This window comes from Pelophylax lessonae (genome assembly GCF_965119305.1).
Source record: "Pelophylax lessonae genome assembly, chromosome: 7".
Lineage (NCBI taxonomy): Eukaryota > Metazoa > Chordata > Amphibia > Anura > Ranidae > Pelophylax > Pelophylax lessonae.
The window spans coordinates 23,486,932-23,509,614 of record NC_138774.1 but is presented as its reverse complement, the minus strand read 5'-3'; the positions used below and the strand labels follow the sequence as shown (position 1 = coordinate 23,509,614).

General features: G+C 43.8%; 1 protein-coding gene across 1 annotated transcript in view; it reads left to right on the top strand.

The window, feature by feature from the left end:
- The window catches only part of DIAPH2 (diaphanous related formin 2), a 1,824,032-nt gene that overhangs the window by 1,028,207 nt on the left and 773,142 nt on the right, over positions 1–22,683 (top strand). The window contains exon 23 of the mRNA XM_082263377.1: positions 9,168–9,297. Coding sequence (XP_082119503.1) covers positions 9,168–9,297 — 130 coding nt within the window. The remainder of the gene's footprint in view (positions 1–9,167; positions 9,298–22,683) is intronic.

Below are 22,683 nucleotides of genomic sequence, written 5' to 3'. Positions count from 1 at the left end.
TAGCAAAGACTCTGGAGAATAAAATGTTGGTCATTGCAAAATTTTTTGTCAGGCGGTATTTGCGCAGCGGTCTTTAAAGCGCCATTTTTTTGGAAAAAATTTGAAAAATCACATTTCACTGCATTTAAAAAATACTAAACAGTAAAGTTAGCCCATTTTTTTATATATTGTGAAATATGATGTCACGCCGAGTAAATAGATACCCAACATGTTACGGTTTAAAATTGCGCCCCCCCGTGGGATGGCGACAAACTACGGTCAATAGAGATCTCAATCTGCGACGCTTTACATTTATTTAACGGTTACCAGTTTAGAGTTACAGTGTAGCTCTTTTTTTTAGTTATTGGCCACGTTCTGGCGATCGCGGGGATACCTCACATGTGGGCTCCCGGTGGGATGGGAGCCCCGGTAAAAGCCACGGAAGGCGGCGGGAGGGGGGGGGACGTCCCCTCCCGCCCCCCCGGGTAACGATCGAGCGGCTCCCGAGCCGCATCGGTCATTACCGACGGAAAGCCGACCGTCGGCTCTAAACCACGGTACCGGGATGGTGCCTCTAGCTAGAGGCATCATCCCGGTATAACCCCGCAAAATCTGCTGACGTTAATTAACGTCAGTTTGCGGTAAGTGGTTAAGTACCAAAAGGCGGTATCTGTACTTTCCTGGAGTAGAATTTTTTTCTCCTACTTCCACTATTACTTCACTACATTTTTTCGATGATTTCAATACTTCTACTCCGATATTTTTTTTTTGTGCTGCATAGTTACTCGTAACTATTATAAAAAATTACCACTGCCAGAACAGTAGATGGCAGGTTTCATGAAGCTCAAAACACGTGTATTATCAGCGCATACGAAAATAAAAGCTACTGTATGTATAAATAAAAGCTGCATTTGAAATAATAAAAAACAATATGATGTTCAAACTTTTGACTTCTTTCTTTAATAACTACATAACACAGTACTTGTACTTTTACTTTCAGTACTTGAGTAGCATTTTTTTTTTCAAAACTACTGGTACTTTTACTTTCAGTACTTGGGTAGCAAATTTTTTTAAAAAACTACTTGAAATGCTTAAGTACAAAAAATGTTGAATACTTTAGAACTTCTACTCAAGTCACTTTTTGATTGAACACTTGTACTTTTACTCAAGTATGGGTTTCGAGTACTTTATACAACTCTGACTATGGGATTCGTAGTGTGCATAGTGCATTACACATGATTGCAACTAATGCCCATGTGGGCAGATGGGTTGGTTATTGAAACAGGGAATTCACCCCCTAGAGGGCTAGGTTGATTTTTCATGTTCGTGTCCCATAAACTTTAGTAGAGTTTGCATGTTCGCTAGAACTTTTCCCCTGTTCGAGATGTTCTGGTGCCAACTGAACAGGGGGGTGTTCGACCCATCGCTACTCTGTAGCCTCATACAGAAAGGTAATTCTATTCCTTGGAGTCAACCATCTTGGAATACAATAATCCTCCGTGCATTTTTAAGTGGCAACCACATTAGTCTCAAGCTGTGACAGTTAATTCTTGCCACATGCATTTTGCGTTCTGTTACTTAACACACTCATTGTCTTTGTGTGACTTTGGAAAGAATCCAGGCTAATGTATATTAAGAATGTATATGTCTTACCGCCTTGTCAAAGCCGAGTTTTCTCTTCTGGTTCCCGCGTTCTATACATAGAGCTCAGTCAAAGGACAACACAGCGGGATATAAAGACTTTATTGAAAAATACATTTCTGAAGTCCGTTTAAATTTTACAAGCTCGTTTTGAAGAATCTAATAGATGCTTAATGGAAAACAGCCGCAGCGGGAAGCCTGCGAGACGATCATGTGTTGCTAGGTGTATATTTTTAAGTGTATTTGGCTTCTTTTTTTTTTTTCCTACTTGCAAATTTTTGATGCTTTATAAATCTGATCCAGACTCTTGTTGCACTGATCAAAAAAAAAAAAAAAACTATTGTGTCTCCTACATGCTTCGGAAGTAAGGACTAGGCTGCAAGTGATAGGAGCAGAGAGGACTGGAAGGAGCAGAGTCCACCAGCAGTGCAGAGTATTTCAGGAGAGTAGAGTTATATAGAGAAACCAGCAGAGACCTCCTGCAGTACAGAGTATTTCGGAAGAGGAGAGTTAAATAGAGAAAGGAGAAGAGCCCTCCATCAGAGCAGAGTATTTCAGGAGAGTAGAGTTATATAGAGAAACCAGCAGAGACCTCCTGCAGTACAGAGTATTTCGGAAGAGGAGAGTTAAATAGAGAAAGGAGAAGAGTCCTCCATCAGAGCAGAGTATTTCAGGAGAGGAGAGTTAGATAGAGAAAATAGCAGAGACCAGCAGCATAGAGTATACCAGGAGAGGAGAGTTGGATATAGGAAGGAGCAGAGTCCTCCAGCAAAGCAGAGAAGTTTTTAGGAGAGGAGAGTTGGATAGAGAAAAGAGCAGAGTCCTCCAGCAGAGCAGAGTATTTCAGGAGAGTAGAATTTGATGAAAAGAGCAGAGACCTTCAGCAGTGCAGAGTATTTCAGGAGAGTAGAATTAGATGGAGAAAAGAGCAGAGACCTTCAGCAGTACAGAGTATTTCAGGAGAATAGAATTAGATGGAGAAAAGAGCAGAGATCTTCGGCAGTATAGAATATTTCAGGAGAGGAAAATTGGATAGAAGAATGAGCAAAGTCCTCCAGCAGAGCAGAGTATTTCAGAAGAGGAAAGTTTGATAGAGAAAAGAGCAACGACCTTCAGCAATGCAGAGTATTTCAGGAGAGAGGAATTAGATGGAGAAAAGAGCAGAGACCTTCAGCAGTAAATAATATTTCAGGAGAGGAGAATTGGATAGAGAAAAGAGCAGAGACCTTCAGCAGTACAGGGTATTTCAGGAGAGAGGAGTTGGATAGAGGAATGAGCAGAGTCCTCCAGCAGAGAAGAGTATTTCAGGATAGGAGAGTTAAAAGAGAGAACGATAGTTCCCTATCAGTGCAGTACTTTAGGAGCTAAAGTATAAAGCAGTCCTCCAGCAGCGCATAATATTTCAGGAGAGGAGAGTTAGATAGACAAAAGAGCATATCCCTCCAGCAGAACAGAGTATTTCAGGAGAGGTGAGTTTGATAGAGAAAAGAGCAGAGTCCTCCAGCAGAGGAGAGTACTTAAAGGGAGGAGATTTGGATAGAGAAAAGAATAGAATCATCCAGCAGTACAGAGTATTCCCAGGAGGGGAGAGTTAGGTAGAGGAAGGAGCAGAGTCCTCCAACAGACCAGAGTATTCCAGGAGATGAGTGTTAGATAAGAAAACATATCAGAGTTCCCTAGCAGTACAGTATTTCAGGAGCTAAAGTGCAGTCCTGCTTTAAAGAAGAGTATTTCAACAGGACAGTGGATAGAGGAAGAAGTAGAGTCCTCCCTAAAGAAGAGTATTGCAGGGGCATTGCTTCCCTCCCATCTAGAGGGGTGTTACCGGTTCTGGTTGTTCTGTTGCACAGCCTTCCCAAAAGAGTTGAAGCTGTTATAGCTGCAAAGGGTGGGCCAACTCAATATTGAACCCTACGGACTAAGACTGGGATGCCATTAAAGTTCATGTGCGTGTAAAGGCAGTCGTCCCAATACTTTTGGTAATATAGTGTATACACTTTACAGCCATGCTGCTCTGTCCAGGCCTCCACTGGTCTACTTTCTCCCCCAAATTCCAGGGGGAGCTCTCCTCCTCAGAGGTCCATCCTCCAGCAGCTGCTCATGTCCAACTCCTTAGATTGGCTCCTCCCTATTCTATTAAAGGAGCAGAGCCAATCCCAAGGGCATAACTACAAAAGGGGAGTGGTCACAGTTAAAGCGGAGTTCCGGGCACAAAAAGGATATTTTTTTTTTGTGCCCCTCCACTAGGTAGACCTCACCTGAAAAGGAATTGGATAGTTATTTTTTTTTTTTTGTTTATTTACCTTGTAATTGAAGATCGAAGATACTCACCTCAGAGTACTTCCTCTCTCGGAGCCGCGGCTCACCCCGTCACTTCCTGTCTCGCTATGATTCCTGGGAGCTGAACGTCATAGCTCCCAGGAATCAATGCGACGGCACCGGCCCCGCTCGTCATTTCCGGGCGACGCCGCATTCCACTGCTAAACAGCTTCTGGGCATGCCCAGAAGCTGTGGAGGAATGCGGCGCCGCACCGGAAGTGACGAGAGGGGACGGTGCAGGCGCATTCTGGGACGAGAAGACGCGGAAGAAGACACAGAAGAGGACCGCGCCGGCTTCAGCTGCCCACAAGAGAGATGGAAATGCTGTGGAAGAAATTAGTAAGTATTTCTTCTTGTAGGTAAGTGCGAACCGGGACAGATCAGAGGCTAGCCATTGTGGAATGTACTAGCCCTGACTGTCCCGGGGGTATGTTTAGTAAAAAATGACTTCTGTGCCCGGAACTCCGCTTTAAAGGGCAATCCCTGCCTACGAGTTACCATGTAGCTACTTAACCTGAAAGAATATATTTGGTGCGAAGTCCACTTTAATAAAGATGTTGTTTCTTTTAACGCAAATGAATACAATTTGTACCATGGACTGCCCTCTGTTCACACAAGGACTGTATAGAACATTTTGGATGCGGCTTATGCGTTAAACATGTTGTCACAAGCAGCAAATGTCTTTTTTCATTAATAACAAAACAATAAAACTTGGATACAAACCAATATTTTTTTTCTGGTTCCTTTTAAAGCAGGCAGCCAAATAAACTCATTACATTTTCATTTGCTAGCCCAATAGACTCATAATCCAACATTAAATACCGTATGATTTCCTGTGAAAAATAATACAAACATTAATTTACGGACAAATTATAGGTATTGTATGGCGCCATGGCGCTGGGCCAAACACCCTTTAAATTCATTGTTCCGTCAAGGTTTTCGACGTCCCTGTAATTATTATTATTTTTTTTTTGTGTGAGTCTCGGACCGTTTTTCGTTCTATCTAACAAAGACCACATTTCCCGCCAGCTTTACACGGAAAGTGCTTAGTATGTATGTAGGGCCTTTAATCTTGGAACTTTGGTAGGGAAGCATTTTTTTTTTTTTTTTAAAGAAGCAAACTCGCAATTCATTACAGACAAAGCATTCACAAAGTTCCAGAACTGCTTCTCTGGATTTTTCCTTGTTGCTGCCTAATTGAATATTGATTCTCTTCCTCCTAAAAAATTCCGTCACCCTTTCTTTGTATGCTTATTTTTTAACAATGAAAAGTAAACTTAAGCTGAACTTCAGGGCCAAACAGAAGCTTTAAGTGAATGCCGTTTTGTATTCATTAATATATCCTTAACCGGTTGCCGACCGCCGCAAGTGCATATACTGCAGCGGTAAGCCCCGGCCAGGCAAAGTGACGTACCGGTACGTCACTAGCCTGTCACTGGCTTGTGAGCCAGTAGCAGGCGAGCACGCGCCCGCTCTGGCTCGTTCCCTAACAAGTCAGTGCGTGTGACCGGCGGACCCGATGTCCGCCGGTCACTCGCGATCGTTCGCCGGGAAGGGAGAAAGGCAGGCGGCTGATGTTAACAAAGCCGCCTGTCATTCTCCCCTGTGTAAAAATAGAGATCAGACGGTTCTACTATGTAGGACCGTTGATCTCTGTTTTTACACCAGTAGCTATGTCCAATCACAGTTAGAAACACGCCCCTAGGACACACTTAACCCCTCCCTCTCCAATACAGTTAACCCCTTCCCTGCCAGTGTCATTTTTGCAGTAACAGTGCATATATATAGCACTGATTACTGCAGTAATGTCACTGGTACCCCCAAAAGTGTCAAAAATGTCAGTCAAGGGTCCGATCTGTCCGCCGCAATGTTGCAGTCCTGCAAAAAAAATCGCAGATCGCTGCCATTACACGTTAAAAAAAAAACCCACCAAAAATGACAAAAATCTTTCTCTTTGTTAGTAAACGCGATAACTTTTGCGCAAACCAATCAAAATACGCTTTTTGCGATTTTTTTTTTTACCAAACATATGTAGCATAAAACAAATTGGCCGAAAATGTTAAAAAAAAATTATTTTTACATTTTTTTGGGGGAATTTCATATAAAAAAATGTGAAAAATATTGTTATTTTTGCAAAATTGACACTCTTTTTTGTTTATAGCGCATGATCAAAAATCGCACAGGTGATCAAATATCACCAAATGAAAGCTCTGTTTGTGGGAAAAAAAGGACATCAAATTCGTTTAGGTACAGCGTCGAACGACTGCGCAATTGTCGGTTAAAATCACGCAGTAAAAAATCGCAAAAAAAACCCTGGTCAGGAAGGGGGTAAAAACTTCCGGGGCTTAAGTGGTTAAAGTGTATATATAGCCAAAACTTTTTGTTTTGATTCTTGGATAAAGAAGTTCCATTTTTTGCTGTCTGTGTACCCTTGGGGGCAGTTCCCTTCTCTTTCTGGCTCTGAAATGCAACAGGAAGTTAGGCAAACTCTCCCAAAGTAAATAGGGACTCTTTAGACACTTGTCACCAGAACAATTGTCTGCAATGGAAGGAACATGCTGATGAGGTCATCTCGCTGCTCACTTTGCTTTTTCCTTCTATCAGTATGTCCCTTGTCAACAACCTTTACATATAACAGGGGCAGACTGGCAACTTTCGGCCCAGGGGACAAGTACAAACCAGAGGTCCATGGTGCAATGACTCAGCCCATCTTCCACTCTCCCTCTTCCTGTCCACTTGACCCCCATTCCAGGTTGAAGCCTTGTTCCAGGTACTCTCTACTCACCGGTTGAATCCGGCCAGGGGGCAGTTGGGGGGAGCTGGGACAGCTCGGTTGGGGCTGGCAGGGGGAGGAGAGTCTCCAGTGGGCATGGAACCGGCCTCTGCTCAGGCACAGTTTACACCATCCATGCTGGGGGGGGGGGCGACGACTGCGTTCTGTCTTTGTCTTCAACCCGCACTCAGTAGGTCAGCGGTGAGGGCTTTTTACTTTTCTTCACCAGGAATCCTTTAGGCATGTCTGTGGCAGAAGCATTGCAGCCTTTTTTACGGCCATTACAGTGGACCAGGGGGCAATTGCCCCCCTGCCCCCTGGCCCTGTCCTCCCCTGGCATGTAACACACCTAATTGACTGTCAAGAGCTCTGCTGTACAGGCGTGCATTAAGGATTAAAAAAAGAATAATAATTTAATGATCTAATAATGAATCGAGATCTGCATTAAACAATGTCTTTGATATCTGCCTGAAGCTCAGAATTAGTTAATATGCTGTGCTGCAGTGCTCATTTGCTAAAAAAAGAAAAAAAAGGATGTGATAGGAGGAGAGAGCAGCGTGACAAAGAGATGAGCTTATCAGTCTCCTGCTTCTCATTTCTCTGTCCAATCACTGGTTGGGGGTGCGTCCGGGATGAACTAGGATCAGAAGATGTTAGCTAAATGTTGTTGGCCATCAGACTTAGGATTAAAGCTGAATATTGCAGCAAAAGCTAGTTTTGCTCTCTTCTTTTTTAGTGAACTATTCTTTTTTTTATCTTGTTATTTTTGGCTGGAGGTGTAAATAAAAACTGGAATTGGAGGAGAAGCAAGACCCATACATGTGAGGCGGCCCAATCACTGGTTGGGGGTGCATCCGGGATGACCTAGGATTAGGGGATGTTAGTTAAATGATGTTGGCCATCAGACTTAGGACATCTAGTGCCGGAAATAATTACTGCAGAGGAAATCCTTGGATTAAAGCTGAATATTGCAGCAAAAGCTGGTTTTGCTATTTTCTTTTTTAGTGAACTATTCTTTTTTTTATCTTGTTGTTTTTGGCTGGAGGTGTAAATAAAAATTGGAATTGGAGGAGAAGCAAGACCCATACATTTGAGGCTGACCAATCACTGGTTGGGGGTGCGTCCGGGATGATCTAGGATCAAAGGATGTTAGTTGAATGATGTTGGCCATCAGACTTAGGCCATCTAGTGCTTGAAAAAATTGCTGCAGAGGAAATCCTTGGATTGAAGCTGAATATTGCAGCAAAAGCTAGTTTTGCTCTTTTCTTTTTAATTGAACTATCCTTTTTTTATCTTGTTATTTTTGGCTGGAGGTGTAAATAAAAACTGGAATTGGAGGAGAAGCAAGACCCATACATGTGAGACGGCCCAATCACTGGTTGGGGGTGTGTTCGGGATGACCTAGGATCAAAGGATGTTAGTTGAATGTTGTTGGCCATTAGACTTAGGACATCTAGTGTCGGAAAAAAAATACTGCAGAGGAAATCCTTGGATTAAAGCTGAATATTGCAGCACAAGCTAGTTTTGCTCTCTTCTTTTTTAGTGAGCTATTCTTTTTATTATCTTGTTATTTTTGGCTGGAGGTGTAAATAAAAAGTGGAATTGGAGGAGAAGCAAGACCCATACTTGTGAGGCTTCTCCTTTCACTGTATAGTCACAGGCTGGGGCAGGAATAAGACCTGTAAATGTTACTTAACTGCTTTACCTGAGTTTATCAGTGTGTTTCTTCTCCTTTCACTGTTTAGATACAAGGTGGGGGAGGGGGGGTACCTGTGAGTGAAAATTAAACTGCAGCAGAATAAAAGCAGCAGTGTTTCATCACTGTGTTTTCTCCATGTGGGCATAACTGATGCAGAGGTAATTGTCCAGAAGTTGTAGGATAGCATAGTTATCCTATCAATAGAAGTAGACTTGCCTGGCAAGGTTAAAGGGTATTTTTGTGAGTTTTTCAATCATAAATATTGTTTAATGCTATATGCTGCATACTCTTAATAAATTGACTATAGTTTTACTTTAAGTTGCAGGCTGGTTCATGTAAAATAATTTTAATATATTCATGGTTAGAAAAAAAAAAAGGAGGCATGATAAAGTTATAGGGAACCAAGGTCAGAGTTCTCCCACAGTGGCGAGGCAGAAAATTGTACAGGGTTGGCGAGGATATCCAAATTTGTTGCAGTCCTCCCCTCCAGACATGGGAGTCATCCTTGGCCATAGTGGTCTCAGGTGATGTACAAAAGTTTGAAGTGATGGAAGAAGTGGGATTGTGGGGGTGACAGGAGCCAAACCCAAAATCCTGCTGTTTGGAGGCCTCGGAGAGACAAGGCCGGGCGAGTGTTTTATGTTTAGAGCTGTTCTAATTTCCTGTATTATTCTGAATAAACTCTGAAAAGTCTTTACCCAACAATGGAACCATTGTACGTGTGTTATGATGCAATTGTTTTGTGATCTCCTGCAGATTCGAGACACAAAGTCCTCCGACCAGAAGACCACCTTACTGCATTTTCTTGCCGAAATTTGCGAAGAAAAATTCCCAGAGATTGCAAAGTTTCCTGACGAACTTGAACATGTGGAGTGTGCAAGCAAAGGTAGGACAAGGCTGGGCATTGTTGTAATAGACAACTTGAGGGTAATTAATGTGTATGATACAAATGATGAAAAATGATGGCTTAGGTGCCATCAAAAGCTGGTCAAGTGCAACATTTTTTAGGTGTTTTTGAGTTGATTAGATTTGTTTTTGGAGTTGCTTTGTTTGCCATTAGGTTTTCCAAGATGTTGCATTAATATGCTTCTGTGATACTTAAAGCTGCATCTGAGTTGCATCACCTTGCTTTTGCATTCACAGTTCAGATCCATCCATATATATATAAAGGACATGTCATCCAGGGACCAGGTTGTTAAGACACTTCCTGGCCCAGGTGGCTAGATTGCAGATTTACAGGACTGGGTCACCATCGGCCAACCCTACCCTACTGACTTTGTACACATGAACTTCTCCTCCCAAGGAGGGGGAATCAAAAATGGAGAAGGATCTGGGAGTCTTCGTAGATGATAGACTAGGCAATAGCATGAAATGTCAAGCGGCAGCTGCCAAAGCCAGCAGAATATTAGCATGCATAAAGAAAGGGATGTATTCCAGAGATAAGACTATAATCCTTCCACTTTATAAAACTCTGGTCCGACCGCATCTGGAGTATTCTGTCCGGTTCTGGTCGCCAGTCCTCAGGAGGGATGTGTTGGAGCTGGAGAAGATCCAGAGAAGGGCAACTAAACTGATTAGGGGATTGGAGGACCTTAATTATGAAGAGCGTATGCAAACGCTTGATTTATTCTCCCTGGAGAAGAGACGCCTGAGAGGGGACATGATAGCAATTTATAAATATCTCAATGGTGCTCTCGACATAGAAAAAAAGCTATTCAGTCGTAGAGAGGGCATGAGGACTCAAGGGCATACATTGCGATTAGAGGAGAAGTGTTTTAAGTTCAGGCAACATGGGGGTTCTTTACTGTTAGAGCTACAAGATTGTGGAATTCTCTACCACAAGAGGTGGTTTCTGCGGGAAGTATGGTGGCTTTCAAAAGACTCTTAGATGTACATCTCAAGGATCAGAACATTCAGGGGTATGTGAGATGATTACAGCCACACACACCTACACAGGTTGAACTGGATGGACTATTGTCTTTATTCAACCTCACCTACTATGTAACTATGTAACTGTGTAAGGCATGGTCAGGATGAACACTTAGACCTGGTTCACACTACACCGACTTGGGACGCGACTTGTGTGACCTCAAGTCGCCCCAAGTTGCTTGTCATTACAAATTCAATGTAAATGAATGAGAGCCGTCTTAATATGCACTACTGAAGTCACTCCGACTTCAGATAAAGTTCCTGTACTACTTCAAGGCGACCTCTATCCGACTTGTGCCCATAGACTTCAATGGGAGTCGCCTCTAAGTCAGATCCTTATCTATTTTCAAGTGACTGTGATCAGACTTTCCAGGAAGAAGAAAATGATTACCCAGGCATTCCCCACAGACAAAGTCGCCTATCATTTAAGTCTCTTCAAAGTCACGCTAAAGTCGCGCTAAAAAGTCGCTCGTTCATGGGGCGACTTTCTGGACGCGGTAGTGTGAACCGGCTCTTACAGTGCATATGTTTTCAAAGCCTTGAATTTCTCTAGTGGTTTTAGGTCTGATCCTTGGGCAACCCTGTGCCATGCATGGGAGCCATTGCAGTAGCCCAAGCAGATCACCACCCACTCCCAACCCCAACCCAAGCTGGTTGCTAAATCTCTCATATTCAAGAAGCTTGTGACATTCTCCACAGTAATATCACTTCTCCATACGTGCTCGCATCCATAGACAGTAACAAGGTATTGTAGTGGCTTTTAAAAAACTTTACCAAATGGTTCCTAATTTTCTTTTCCATAATGCCTTGTAATTTGAAGTCCTCAAATGGTTACAGATCTCGAAATAAGGATAAAGGTTCTTAAAGAGAATTATTCAGGAATGGGCAGTTGTAAGATTCTGAATCTTCACTGGTAAGTTGTTACAATGTTGCAGCCTTTCCTATCAGGGCTAGGTGTGTGTGTGCAGCTATTCACTTATATTCTCTCCCTGTCAGAGCAGACTTTTTTTTTGCTGATTTCCTGATTCTGGCTTAATGCAATTCTTTTACATCAATCAATTATTTCTGGTGATTGTGCCATCCCTGAATCCTTATAGCCCAACCACCCATTACACAACTGCCCTGAAAGAGGGGGAGGGCTTGAACCTTTGAAACATGATGGCTGTTCTATTTTTTCCTTTGGTGAACCATTATCAATATTGAACATTTTTGGGCTCCCAGACCTTTTTTTTGGCACTTACAGTACATTAAACCTAACACACAAGAGCAGATATGTCAGAACAGTGTCAGTGCTTTCTTTATGTGTTTTTGTTAGGTCCTGACAGCATATTTCTTATAAGACTGTTGATTATTAGCTCTGAGCTGGAGCAGGACATAAGAGAACCTCTGTGGGGGTCTTCTAGCCTGACACTTCTGCTTAGACAGGGAGAAGATACATGTAAATAAAACAAAAATCAATCTCTGAGAGGTAAATTCTCCCAGGCAATCGCTGTCAATTACTTCTCATGCAATCCTTGAGAGGTAAAACTACATACTGTATATTCTGTATAGTTATATGGCTGAAAAAAAAAATTCTTCCCTGTTACCTTTTAATTTAGTTCCTTAATCCTTTGCTGCTAGAAACATGGAGACGGTGCTGCGTAGGTGTGGGTACTCTGAGGGAGTATAATGCCAATGAACCCCTCTATGGGGTCCTATAGTAGTATATATAAGTGAAGAGGTTACTTTCATACGAAAATTCCCGTACGACAGAATTCTACTTCAGAAGTGATGTCGTGATGCATTGTTTTGTATGTGTTCTTTCGTTTCTGAGCATCCCTAGTCTTGCTCTTACGATTTTTTTTCGGTTGAAAGCTGTACTAACTGAATGAAAATCGGACGTTGTGTTGAAGTATGATAAAAATTTTATAGCCTGCACATCCAGTTTTTGTCGTCCGAAAATTCGTAATCGTCTGTCGAAAGCACCATACTAACAAACCGAAACTCGGCAGATCGCTCGTCGGATGGAATTTCCCTTCAGATTTTCGGATCGTGTGTACGGGCCTTAAGACTTCTGCTTAGACAGGGAGAGGATACAAGTAAATAATAAAACAAAAATCAATCCCTGAGAGGTAAAACTACATATATTCTGTATAGTTATTATTGGTTATGGATTCCCCTGGGTTACCCATAGCAACAACATCACGGTTTAGCATTTTCAAAGTGCTTGGCTCAGTTAAGGAACAGTCTAGGGGTTTTGGTTTTTTGTAGTTTGATTTGAGAACTTGGATAGAAAAAGGGATAAGTGGGATACTCCAAATTTAATAAACTATGCACAATTTGCTGGGATGTCTAGAGATAACTGAGTGCAGCAAGGCCACTGCTTTACCTTTTCAACAGCAGTGAAGAAGAAATTAATCAACTTGTATTACTCTGTAAATCGCTGTTCAGGGCCCAACTAGGCACCCCCTTTATCCCTATTCTTCTGGGTTCTATACGGCACCCACTTTACTGTAACTCTCTCTGTGTGAGCTAGCTCCTTTATCCCCTGACTTCATTGGAGTGGTCCCCTTCCTGGGCCGACACTTTGGCAAGTCCCTTAGTACTCACGGACACTGTTTTTTCCCGAGAGACTCTGCCAGCAGTTCCACCGTCAGCTTCACTGGATCCTCTGCAGCTCAGCTCCACACCAGGTTCACTAGGCTGACCGCCTAAGACCACCTTCCTCACATACAGCAGGAGGAGAGACCAGCTGTCTGCCTCCTCCTGGGACTCTGCTTCCCACCAAATACGCCCGTCCCAATATATTTGGTAATATAATGTATATTTCTCTATCGCTCATTGACAGACGTAGTCCTCGGTGATTCAACACCCTCGGGTTATGCTGCCCTCTACAGGAGTAGGACTAGACAGGAAAGAAAACATTCTGGCCACACCCTAGGGGCAGTCCCAGAGGGTATATCCTCTCACTTCCTGCTCTAGCAAATCAGTTTGGCCGCAAGGTTTTGCAGGCCGCAATTTGAGGAGACCGGTGGTCTACCTCGGGGGTTTTTTTCTGTTGAAAAATTTATGTTGAGTCTCATCATTGAGGATGAGCATTGTAAACTTCTAGTTGGCACCGGTTGGGCCTTCTAGATTGGATTTGATTTCCATTTTCCCACCCCTCATTTGTGGTACTGCTTTGGGACGTCCCGAGGGTGTTGAATCACCGAGGACTACGTCTGTCAATGAGCGATAGAGAAAAATGGATTTTTGTAAAAATCTTACCGTAAAATCCTTTTCTCTTAGCTCATTGACAGACGTAGTACCCGCCCCTCTGTTTTTGAGTTGGGTTGGGTTAAATTCTCTAAACACTGCTTTGTGACATAACTGATTTGATAGAGCAGGAAGTGAGAGGATATACCCTCTGGGACTGCCCCTAGGGTGTGGCCAGAATGTTTTCTTTCCTGTCTAGTCCTACTCCTGTAGAGGGCAGCATAACCCGAGGGTGTTGAATCACCGAGGACTACGTTTGTCAATGAGCTAAGAGAAAAGGATTTTACGGTAAGATTTTACAAAAATCCATTTTTATATGGCTGAAAAAAATCCAGTTCTTCACTGTTACCTGTTTATTTAGTCCCACAATTCTTTGCTGTTATAAACATGGAGATGGTGCTGTGTAGGTATGGATGCCCTTAGGGAGTAGAATCCCACTGAGTCACTGCTACATTTCAGATTTTTCCCATAATAAGTAAATAAGGTTTAGCACTGAAAAGAGAGTAGTTAGCACGCTTGCCTTGCAGGGTCCTGGGTTCAATCCCCGCTAGCACCTGCTTCTTCGATGTCACTGCTCCCTCTAAACAGCTGTTAGTAGAAACTTAGTAGGAATAATCAGAGCGGTTATTTAGTCTTGAAAATCAATTACCACAATGTTGTTTCCAAGCTGTGTAAGGAGTGTTTGCAAGTAGTGAGCTGTTAGTTTTGGAAGTGCTGATTTCGAAGCACAATGGGGAATAAAACACCTTGCCAGCACTTGTTCACAATTTCTGCTCGAAGTTTGCTGAGATCGAGGTGTCGGAGTGAAATAGTTGCAGCTGTTTTTAACACTGCCTGGCAGGGAGCGGAGCATCACTGCGTAACCTGATTGTGCAAATGAGATGCAAGCCGAAAGGATGACGGGAATGGAACGTTGAAGATTTGTTACATGTATCACTGTAAGCTAATCTTTGTAAGCCTTTGTCAAATTTTCATAATGGAAACTAGGTGGCCCAACTCAGACTGGCAGTGTGGCTATTACAGTATATATCTTTTGTCCAAAAAACTTTTATGACTTCTGCAAGTAAAATCTGCTGCTGTCTACGGATGTTGTGTACTTGCTGCCCCCCCCCCAAAAAAAAGGTACCTCATCCCCTTGACCATTAAAGGAGAAGCCCTACTTCAATTTTCTATGTGTTCTGTTTCCCAGGGAAAAAAAATACATGCAGTACTTGGTTCCGTCTTCCCAGGGCTGGGCCAAGACATTGTGCTGCCTGGGTCCAAGAATGAAATGCTGCCCCCCCCCCCCCAAAAAAAAAAAAAATAAAATAAAAAATCATGCCCAACAAAAGGCCCCCACCAGGGGTGTAACTACAGGGGTTGCAATTGCAACTGGGCCCCATGCTCCAGGGGGCCTGTGCGGCTCCCTTGTAGGCCTGGATAGGAGGGGCGGCGGGGGCAGCATATAGAGAAATCACTGGCCTCCTTTTTCCTCCTGTAGCCGCAGGAGGAAAATGGAGGAGATTGGTTCCTCTGTATGCTGTCCCCGCCACTCCTCCTATCCAGTTCACTTGTGTTCTGCTGTCTCTGGGCCCCTGTGTGCTACCCCTCCCCTCTCCTGCCGGCTGCTGCAGGGGATGTGTCACAATAGAGAACCAGGAAGGGGTCAGTAAATATGTAATTTACCAGCTTCCTCCTTTTCTGAATGGACAGAGTCATAGTCAGTGACATTGTAAAAAAATAAAGTAAAATGATAAAAAAATAGTACAATTAAAATACCAAAAAATAAAAACTACTGACACCAGTGATCGCAAAGGTCACACTTGCGACTGGGCCCTGGCATTCCACCACCGTGGGGAGGCCCCAAGATGGCAGGAAGGGGGCCCAATGCAGAACTTGTGATTAAGGGCCCAGCAGCAAGACTAAAGGGCCCCAGGATCAGTGGGAAGCAGGGGAGGGCTGGCAGCCTTTGGCCTGGGGGTCAAGTCCAGTCAAGTGGCCCATTGAACCATCGAATGAGCTCACCATCCATGCCCACCTGGTTTTGGACTGACAGCTGTATACAGTGTCTGGCCCCTACATTAATCCAGCCCTGAGTGCGGCCTTTTTACCAGTTTTTACCACTTTCCAGAGTGGCCCGGGGGGCAATTGCCCCCCTGCCCCCCTTGCCAGTCCTCCCCTGGTGGGAAGAGCCCCAGGCTTGAAGGGAAGGGACCCGGCCAGGGGTCCGGGGGGCCCTTCATGGTTTCTTGCACTGGGGCCCTGAAGGTTCTAGTTACACCTCTGGCCCTCACATCCATTATTTTATATAAATAGAACATATAAAAATAATAATTTATACTGTTAATATTCTTCCATAACTCACCACCGGACTGGTCCAACAAACACCCACTGTCTGTCTTCAGTCCTCCTGTCACTCCTGTGTCTACCACGCCCACCACCCTAGAAGATCCAGCCTGCCCTGTATTAGATGGATGCACTGACATCTGAGATCATTGTGCACACTATGATCCTGTGGGGGGCATTTCTTGAAAGAGACACTACACCGCCTCATACACATCAGTTTTCACTACGGGCGGCAGTAAGAGATGGGGAAATGCCCCCCGTAATGCGCCACAAACTGATGACACACAAAACTGCTGGAAACAAAATCTTGGGAGTCGATTAGCTGCCCCTCTCCAAGTGCTGCCTGGGTCCAATTGACCCAGCGGGACCCATGGTAGGGCCGGCCCTGTGTCTTCCTATGTTCTGCCTAAGGGTAACTGTGAGAGCAGGCAGGGCGCCCTTCTTCCCTCCATGGCCATCCGACGATGCAGCTAGAAAGGAGATGGCTGTCTTGGCAAGTGATTCTTTCTTTCCATCTTCAAACTCTTGCCTGAAACAATAGCAGTGAGCTTTAGCAGACTCATGCAATAGGTGTTCAGTCTATGACTGTCTTGGAGCATGCCTAGATTAATTTCATCCCTCCACCCCCCCAAAAAAAAGAAAAAAACATTCAAAAAACAGTCTGATCTCTGCTATGCTGTGTCCCATGGGCAATCCGGGTGCCACCCCTCTTTTGGTTGCTAGGATGATGCCTCAGTACCTAATGATGCTGTAGGTTGACTGCCAGGGTCTTAGCAACCAATGATGCTGTGCTACCTTGCAACCAGCTCGGTGATGCTGCCCTGTGTTTATTCAGGGAAACACCACTGAGGTGCAGTGTGGTCAGACTGTCTAGAATGCCTTAGTCTTGTCAGTCTGTCTGCCTCAGTGCCACCCCCCTCTGCCTGGCACTGATCAAAGACCATTAATATGTTATAGTTGTTTTTGGAGACTGGGTACAGGGTTATGCCACCAATGAGGCAAAGTGAGGCACTGATGCCACCCCACGTTTGCCAACCTCCTTTCATTGCTAGGTCGCTGGCACAGCAACCAATAATGCTATGGCCTGGCTACCAGCATCCTAAAAACCAGTGCTGCCATGGTACCCAGCTAGCAGCATCCTAGCAACCAGCTCAGTGATGCTTCCCTGTGTATACAGGAAAGCATTACTAAGCTGCAGTGTGGAAAGACTGTCTGTCTTGTATGGACTGTTCGGCTTCAGTGCCACCCCTCCACCGGGTACTGCCTGAGGTGGGTCAGAGACTGTGAACATGGTATGGTTGTTGTTGTTGGAGACTGGGGACAGTGGCAAGCCACCAATGAGGCAAAATGAGGCACTGATGCCACCCCACGTTTGCCAACCTCCTTTCATTGCTAGGTCGCTGGCACAGCAACCAATAATGCTATGGCCTGGCTACCAGCATCCTAACAACCAGTGCTGCCATGGTACCCAGCTAGCAGCATCCTAGCAACCAGCTCAGTGATGCTTCCCTGTGTATACAGGAAAGCATTACTAAGCTGCAGTGTGGACAGACTGTCTGTCTTGTATGGACCGTTCGGCTTCAGTGCCACCCTCCACCGGGTACTGCCTGAGGTGGGTCAGAGACTATGAACATGTTATGGTTGTTGTTGAAGACTGGGGACATTTTTGCCAACCCCCTTTGGTTGCTAGGTCGCTGGCACAGCAACCAATGATGCTGTGGCCTGGCCACCAGCGTCCTAACAACCAGTGTCGCTGTGGTACCCAGATATCAGCATCCTAGCAACCACATCAGTGCTGCTTCCCTGTGTATACAGTAAAGTGTTACTGGGCTGCAGTGTGGACAAACTGTCTGGTATGGACACTCTGGCCTCAGTGCCACCCTCCCCTGAGTACTGCCTGAGATGGGTCAGAGACTGTGAACATGTTATAGTAGTTGTTGGAGACTGGGGAAAGGAGCATGCCACCAATGAGGCAAAGAAAGACACTTTGCCTCATTGGTGGCATGCTCCTGTCCCGAGGCTCCAAAAACTACTAAAACATGTTCACAGTCTCTGACCATCTCCATGACTAAGGACTAATGTCCGTAATGCCTAGGCTGTTTTTACAGCGATGCACATGTCTTTTCAATAAAGGAATACCAATTTTTGGATGTCATCCTGAGTGCCGACCATCCCTTACTTTACTCTGGTATGTTGGAGGTATCGGCAGCCTTGAGGTCTTTGCTGTTATGTGGGAAGGTTGTAGCGCCTACACACCGGTTTTCCCTTAAAGTAAGGCACTTTGCCTTATTGGTGGCATGCAGCTGTCCCCAGTCTCCAACAATTACTAAAACATGTTCTTGGTCTCTGACCATCTTCCACAATATGTCTGCAGTCTTTGACCATCTCTTGTTGCATGCCCATAGTCTCTGAAAATTTTCTGTAGCATTACATTTACTGAATAATATGTGTGCCTCTTTTGCACTATCATGAATAGCATCTGTGGCCTCCTATATCAAGAAAGTTGACCACCACTACCCCAGAGAGTTTGTAGATTGCCCCAGGTGAGCACTAGTGAACGAACAAATGATTCAGACTCGCAGAGGAAATATATGGCTACAGGTGGAACACAGAGAGTTCCCATTTCAACCACATTGTGAACAAGGCTTAGTTTTCTTAGTTATTTGTACCAAAATACATTCATGGGTCATAATTATGCCTCAAAATGTCGCAGGTTTGAAGTGAATTGATTGGTGCCATAGTCTTGTTTGTCACGCTGCAAAAATGGCTGCCTTCCACCAGCCGCATGTGACGGGTGTGCTTAAATCGCAGTTGTCAGCTTGATAGAGAAGTTAAAGACCTGGAATAGCTCAATCCGGGGTTATTGTTAGTAAGCCGCTCTACACCAGACAGCATAATCACCGTGCAAGGCAGTTGCTCCGCAAATCAATAGTTACCTCGGAATCGCTACCTTTACATTTCACTAAATGTCAGATTCCCAGTGTCTGAGGTCATAAATATTCATTACACCCTCTGAAACGGGCTTTGTGAGAAGATGAGATGCTGTTTCTACTGAAATAGATTAAAACATAATGTGCCATTGCTTATCATGTGTAAAAATAATGAAATCTAAATTGAAGCTGGTTCGATTAAGCTCGACCAAGATAACTGGCGGGCTCCGTCTACAGTGCTGCTGAAGAAAGGCTTCGGTAATCCGAGGAGGCCACATTGTCTGAGAGATGGCCAAGGGTGATGCCAACTAGCCTTCCCATGGATCTGGAGGTGGGGTGACGTTTATTGGCTACTACTACTGCAAGGTTAAAGACATGTTTAAATTTTGAAGTGTACCTGTCATGAGATGTGTGGCATGATCATTCAGAGTCGCTTTTGTACTTCTGGTCCGAGATGTAGGCTCAGAATTGACACAATCGTATACATCTGCTTTAGCTTTTCATCTTTGACTTGCTACAAAATTACAATTAATAATGAGCTTGGGTTTGGTCTGAGTGCAATAGCTCCTGAACCTGGAAGTTAGCTGTCATTGCTGGGCCATTGAGATGTGGACAGATGACTTGCACCAAGGAGCGGGATCACTAGTGATTTAATTGACCTCTTATTAGTTCAATGATGTCATGAGCATCCCTGCCCCTTTGTATATCTTCAGCTACAGGACGAGGAACCTCCTGCCCGCAGCTTATTGGCCAGGCAATGACAGCGAGCTTTCAGGTTGAGACCAAACCCAAGCTCGTTCCTAGTTACAATGTTGCTGACTGATCACTGAGGGCAAGAGATTGAGGAAATGTTTCTTCCAGCAGACTGGTATAGTAATTTCAGCCAAGCTAAATTTAAGTAACACAAACTAAAATTGAAGCACCATACCACAGCTAAGAGGTCCAGATACAACTTTGTTTCAATAAAAGTAAGGGAGACAATCCAAAAAGTAGTCGATATGTTTCAGGGGTCCAAGATACCATTTAATTCCAATAAAGGTGTCAGGAATCAGCAGCAGGGATGGCCATGTATGCATTGTTACGCTCAGTCAGGAGAACCAGAATAAGTGAACCAAAAACCCAATGACAGAATACCTAACTAATCAACCTAAAAAATATAGAGCAAATGGGGAACTGGAGGTGCAGGGAGCAGATGGGAAGGGGGATCAAAAACTGGGATCAGGAACAAGGGAGAGCAGGTACAAGGCAGCAGGGTACAGAGCAGGAGCAATATCAGGATCAATGGCACGTCGCAGAACCTGGCAGCAGCAAAACACTGAGGCGAGAGGTACTAGTAGGGTAGGACCTAAATACCCTCCCGGCAGCCAGCATCAGGTGCAAACTGATTACTGGGATCTGCTGGCTGCTGGGAGACAGCCACTGGTGGACACCAAAACTACAGATTTTGGGAAACAGTGTCACCAGCAGGTGATTCAGGTCCTGACAAAAAGTCAGGGAGGCAATCCAAAAATGCATTAGCTACTTTTTGGATTGTCCCCCTAACTTTTATGTGATTAAAGTTGTATCTTGACCTCTTAGTGGTGTGGTACTTCATTTTCAATTTTTTTACACTACAAGCCAAGGAGACCATGAAGATTATCTGTGGTATAGAAGCTGCCTGCCCAGGAACATCAATAATTATATTTTAAGATGGCAATACCAGTGAGATAACCCTACTGGCCCAGCACTATTTTTCCACTTTCATCAAGCTTAAGTCAAGGACTGGAATTTAGGGATGAATTTTAAATAGTAACTTTGTCCATAGCTTTCAATAATGAGTTGGCCCACCCTTTGCAGCTATAGCAGCTTCCACTCTTCTGGGAAGGCTGTCCACAAGGTTTAGGAGTGTGTCTATGGGAATGTTTGATCATTCTTCCAGAAGTGCATTTGTGAGGTCAGGCACTGATGTTGGATGGGGCCTGGCTCACAGTCTCCACTCTAATTTATCCCAAAGGTGTTCAATACTTTTGGTATATATTAGAGCAGAAACTTAGAGCCAGTTGAGCTGTTAGAACTTAGAGCTGTTATAGCTGCAAAGGGTGGGCCAACTCGATATTGAACCCTACAGACTAAGACTGGGGTGCCATTAAAGTTCATGTGTGTGAAAAGACAGGTGTCCTATTACTTTTGACAATATAGTGCAGTGATATGCAAACTGTGGCCCCCCAGATGTTGCAGAACTACAAGTCCCATGAGGCATAGCAAGACTCTTAACAGCCACAAGCATGACACCCAGAGGCAGGGGCATAATAGGACTAACTGGAGGGCAACAGTTTGCTTATCCCTGATATAGTGTATAACTATGTGTCAGAAGGACCCTACAATGGATAGAATAAGATTCATGGCTGTAGCTGTGTAAGTGACATTTGATTAAAGATGTCCCTCAAAGCCAAAACCTTTGATAGGCTCAGACACTACTTCGGCTATTGTGTGAGAAGACTCGGGACTCAGGTCTTCCACCTTTCATCCAAACAAGGCCTATCGCCGGGACCTGTTTGTTTGTCCAAGGCTAACTCCCTCACAGACATATTTTTTTACCTGTTCTCCAAGAATATTCTGTCTCTAAAGAGAATTCCGGTGTTTATAATCTGCAGACACAACCTGTTCTCACAGAAATTGTGAAAGGCGGCACGGCCACCTGTTACTGTTCTGTCTAGATGTAACAAAAACATGTTCGAATTAATTGATTTTACTACGAATTTTCCTGTGTTAGTGTTTTCCTCTTGTCTTCATTTTAACGGAGAAATTGCAGACTATTTTTCATTGACTGTTCTTGGTTTCTGAGTTTCTTTTTTCTTTATGTTTAGGGATCACTTTAACCTCATTAGTGGTATTCCTGAGTGTGGCTCGGGGTGAAATTTTAGTGCCATTAGCGGTAACCCCCGAGCAACACTCGGGTTACCGCCAGGGAGCATCGCTGGATGCTGGTAGAGGTAACTTACATTGTCCCCGGGATCCCGTGATGTGTCCCTATGGATGCTGTGAGCCTCGGCTTCCGTCTCCTGCGACATGACGCTCGCAAGGGGGTGAAACCGGTGGCAAATTTGAAAAGTCAAACACCAACACATTGATATATTGTAATCCTATTGGATTACATTACAAAATAAAATAAATTGACATTAGTTTGCCCCCCAGTGCCCTTTCCTGCAGTTTTACTGTACTTTATATTTAAATATATGTCCCCGGGATCCTACGATGTGTCCCTGCAGCATACGGAGGCCGGATCTTCCGCCCGATGCTGTGAGCCCCGGCTTGCGTCTCCTGCGATGTGACGCTCGCAGGGGGGTGGAACCGGTGGCAAATTTCAAAAGTCAAACAGCAACACATTGATATATTGTAATCCTATTGGTGTATATATGTATATGTATATGTATATATATCTATATCTAATATGTAACATTACAAAATAAAATATTGTGTGTATATATATATATATATATATATATAAAAATATAATATGTGTGTATATATATATATATATATATATATATATATATATATATAATATGTATATATATAATATGTGTGTATATATATATATATATATATATATATATATATATATATATATATACACACACACACACACACACATATATATATATATATATATATATATATATATATATATATATATATATATATATATGTATATAGGGGGGCAGCCTCCAACAGCCTCCTTAGCACTACATCTCCATCTTCCACCCAACTTCCCCTGCTTTTGTGACTCATTCCTCTGTGTGAGGTTAACCTGCCCCCTGCCAGCAAATTTTGCTAGGGATTGGCTGGGGTCCTCATAAATATTCCAAAAATCT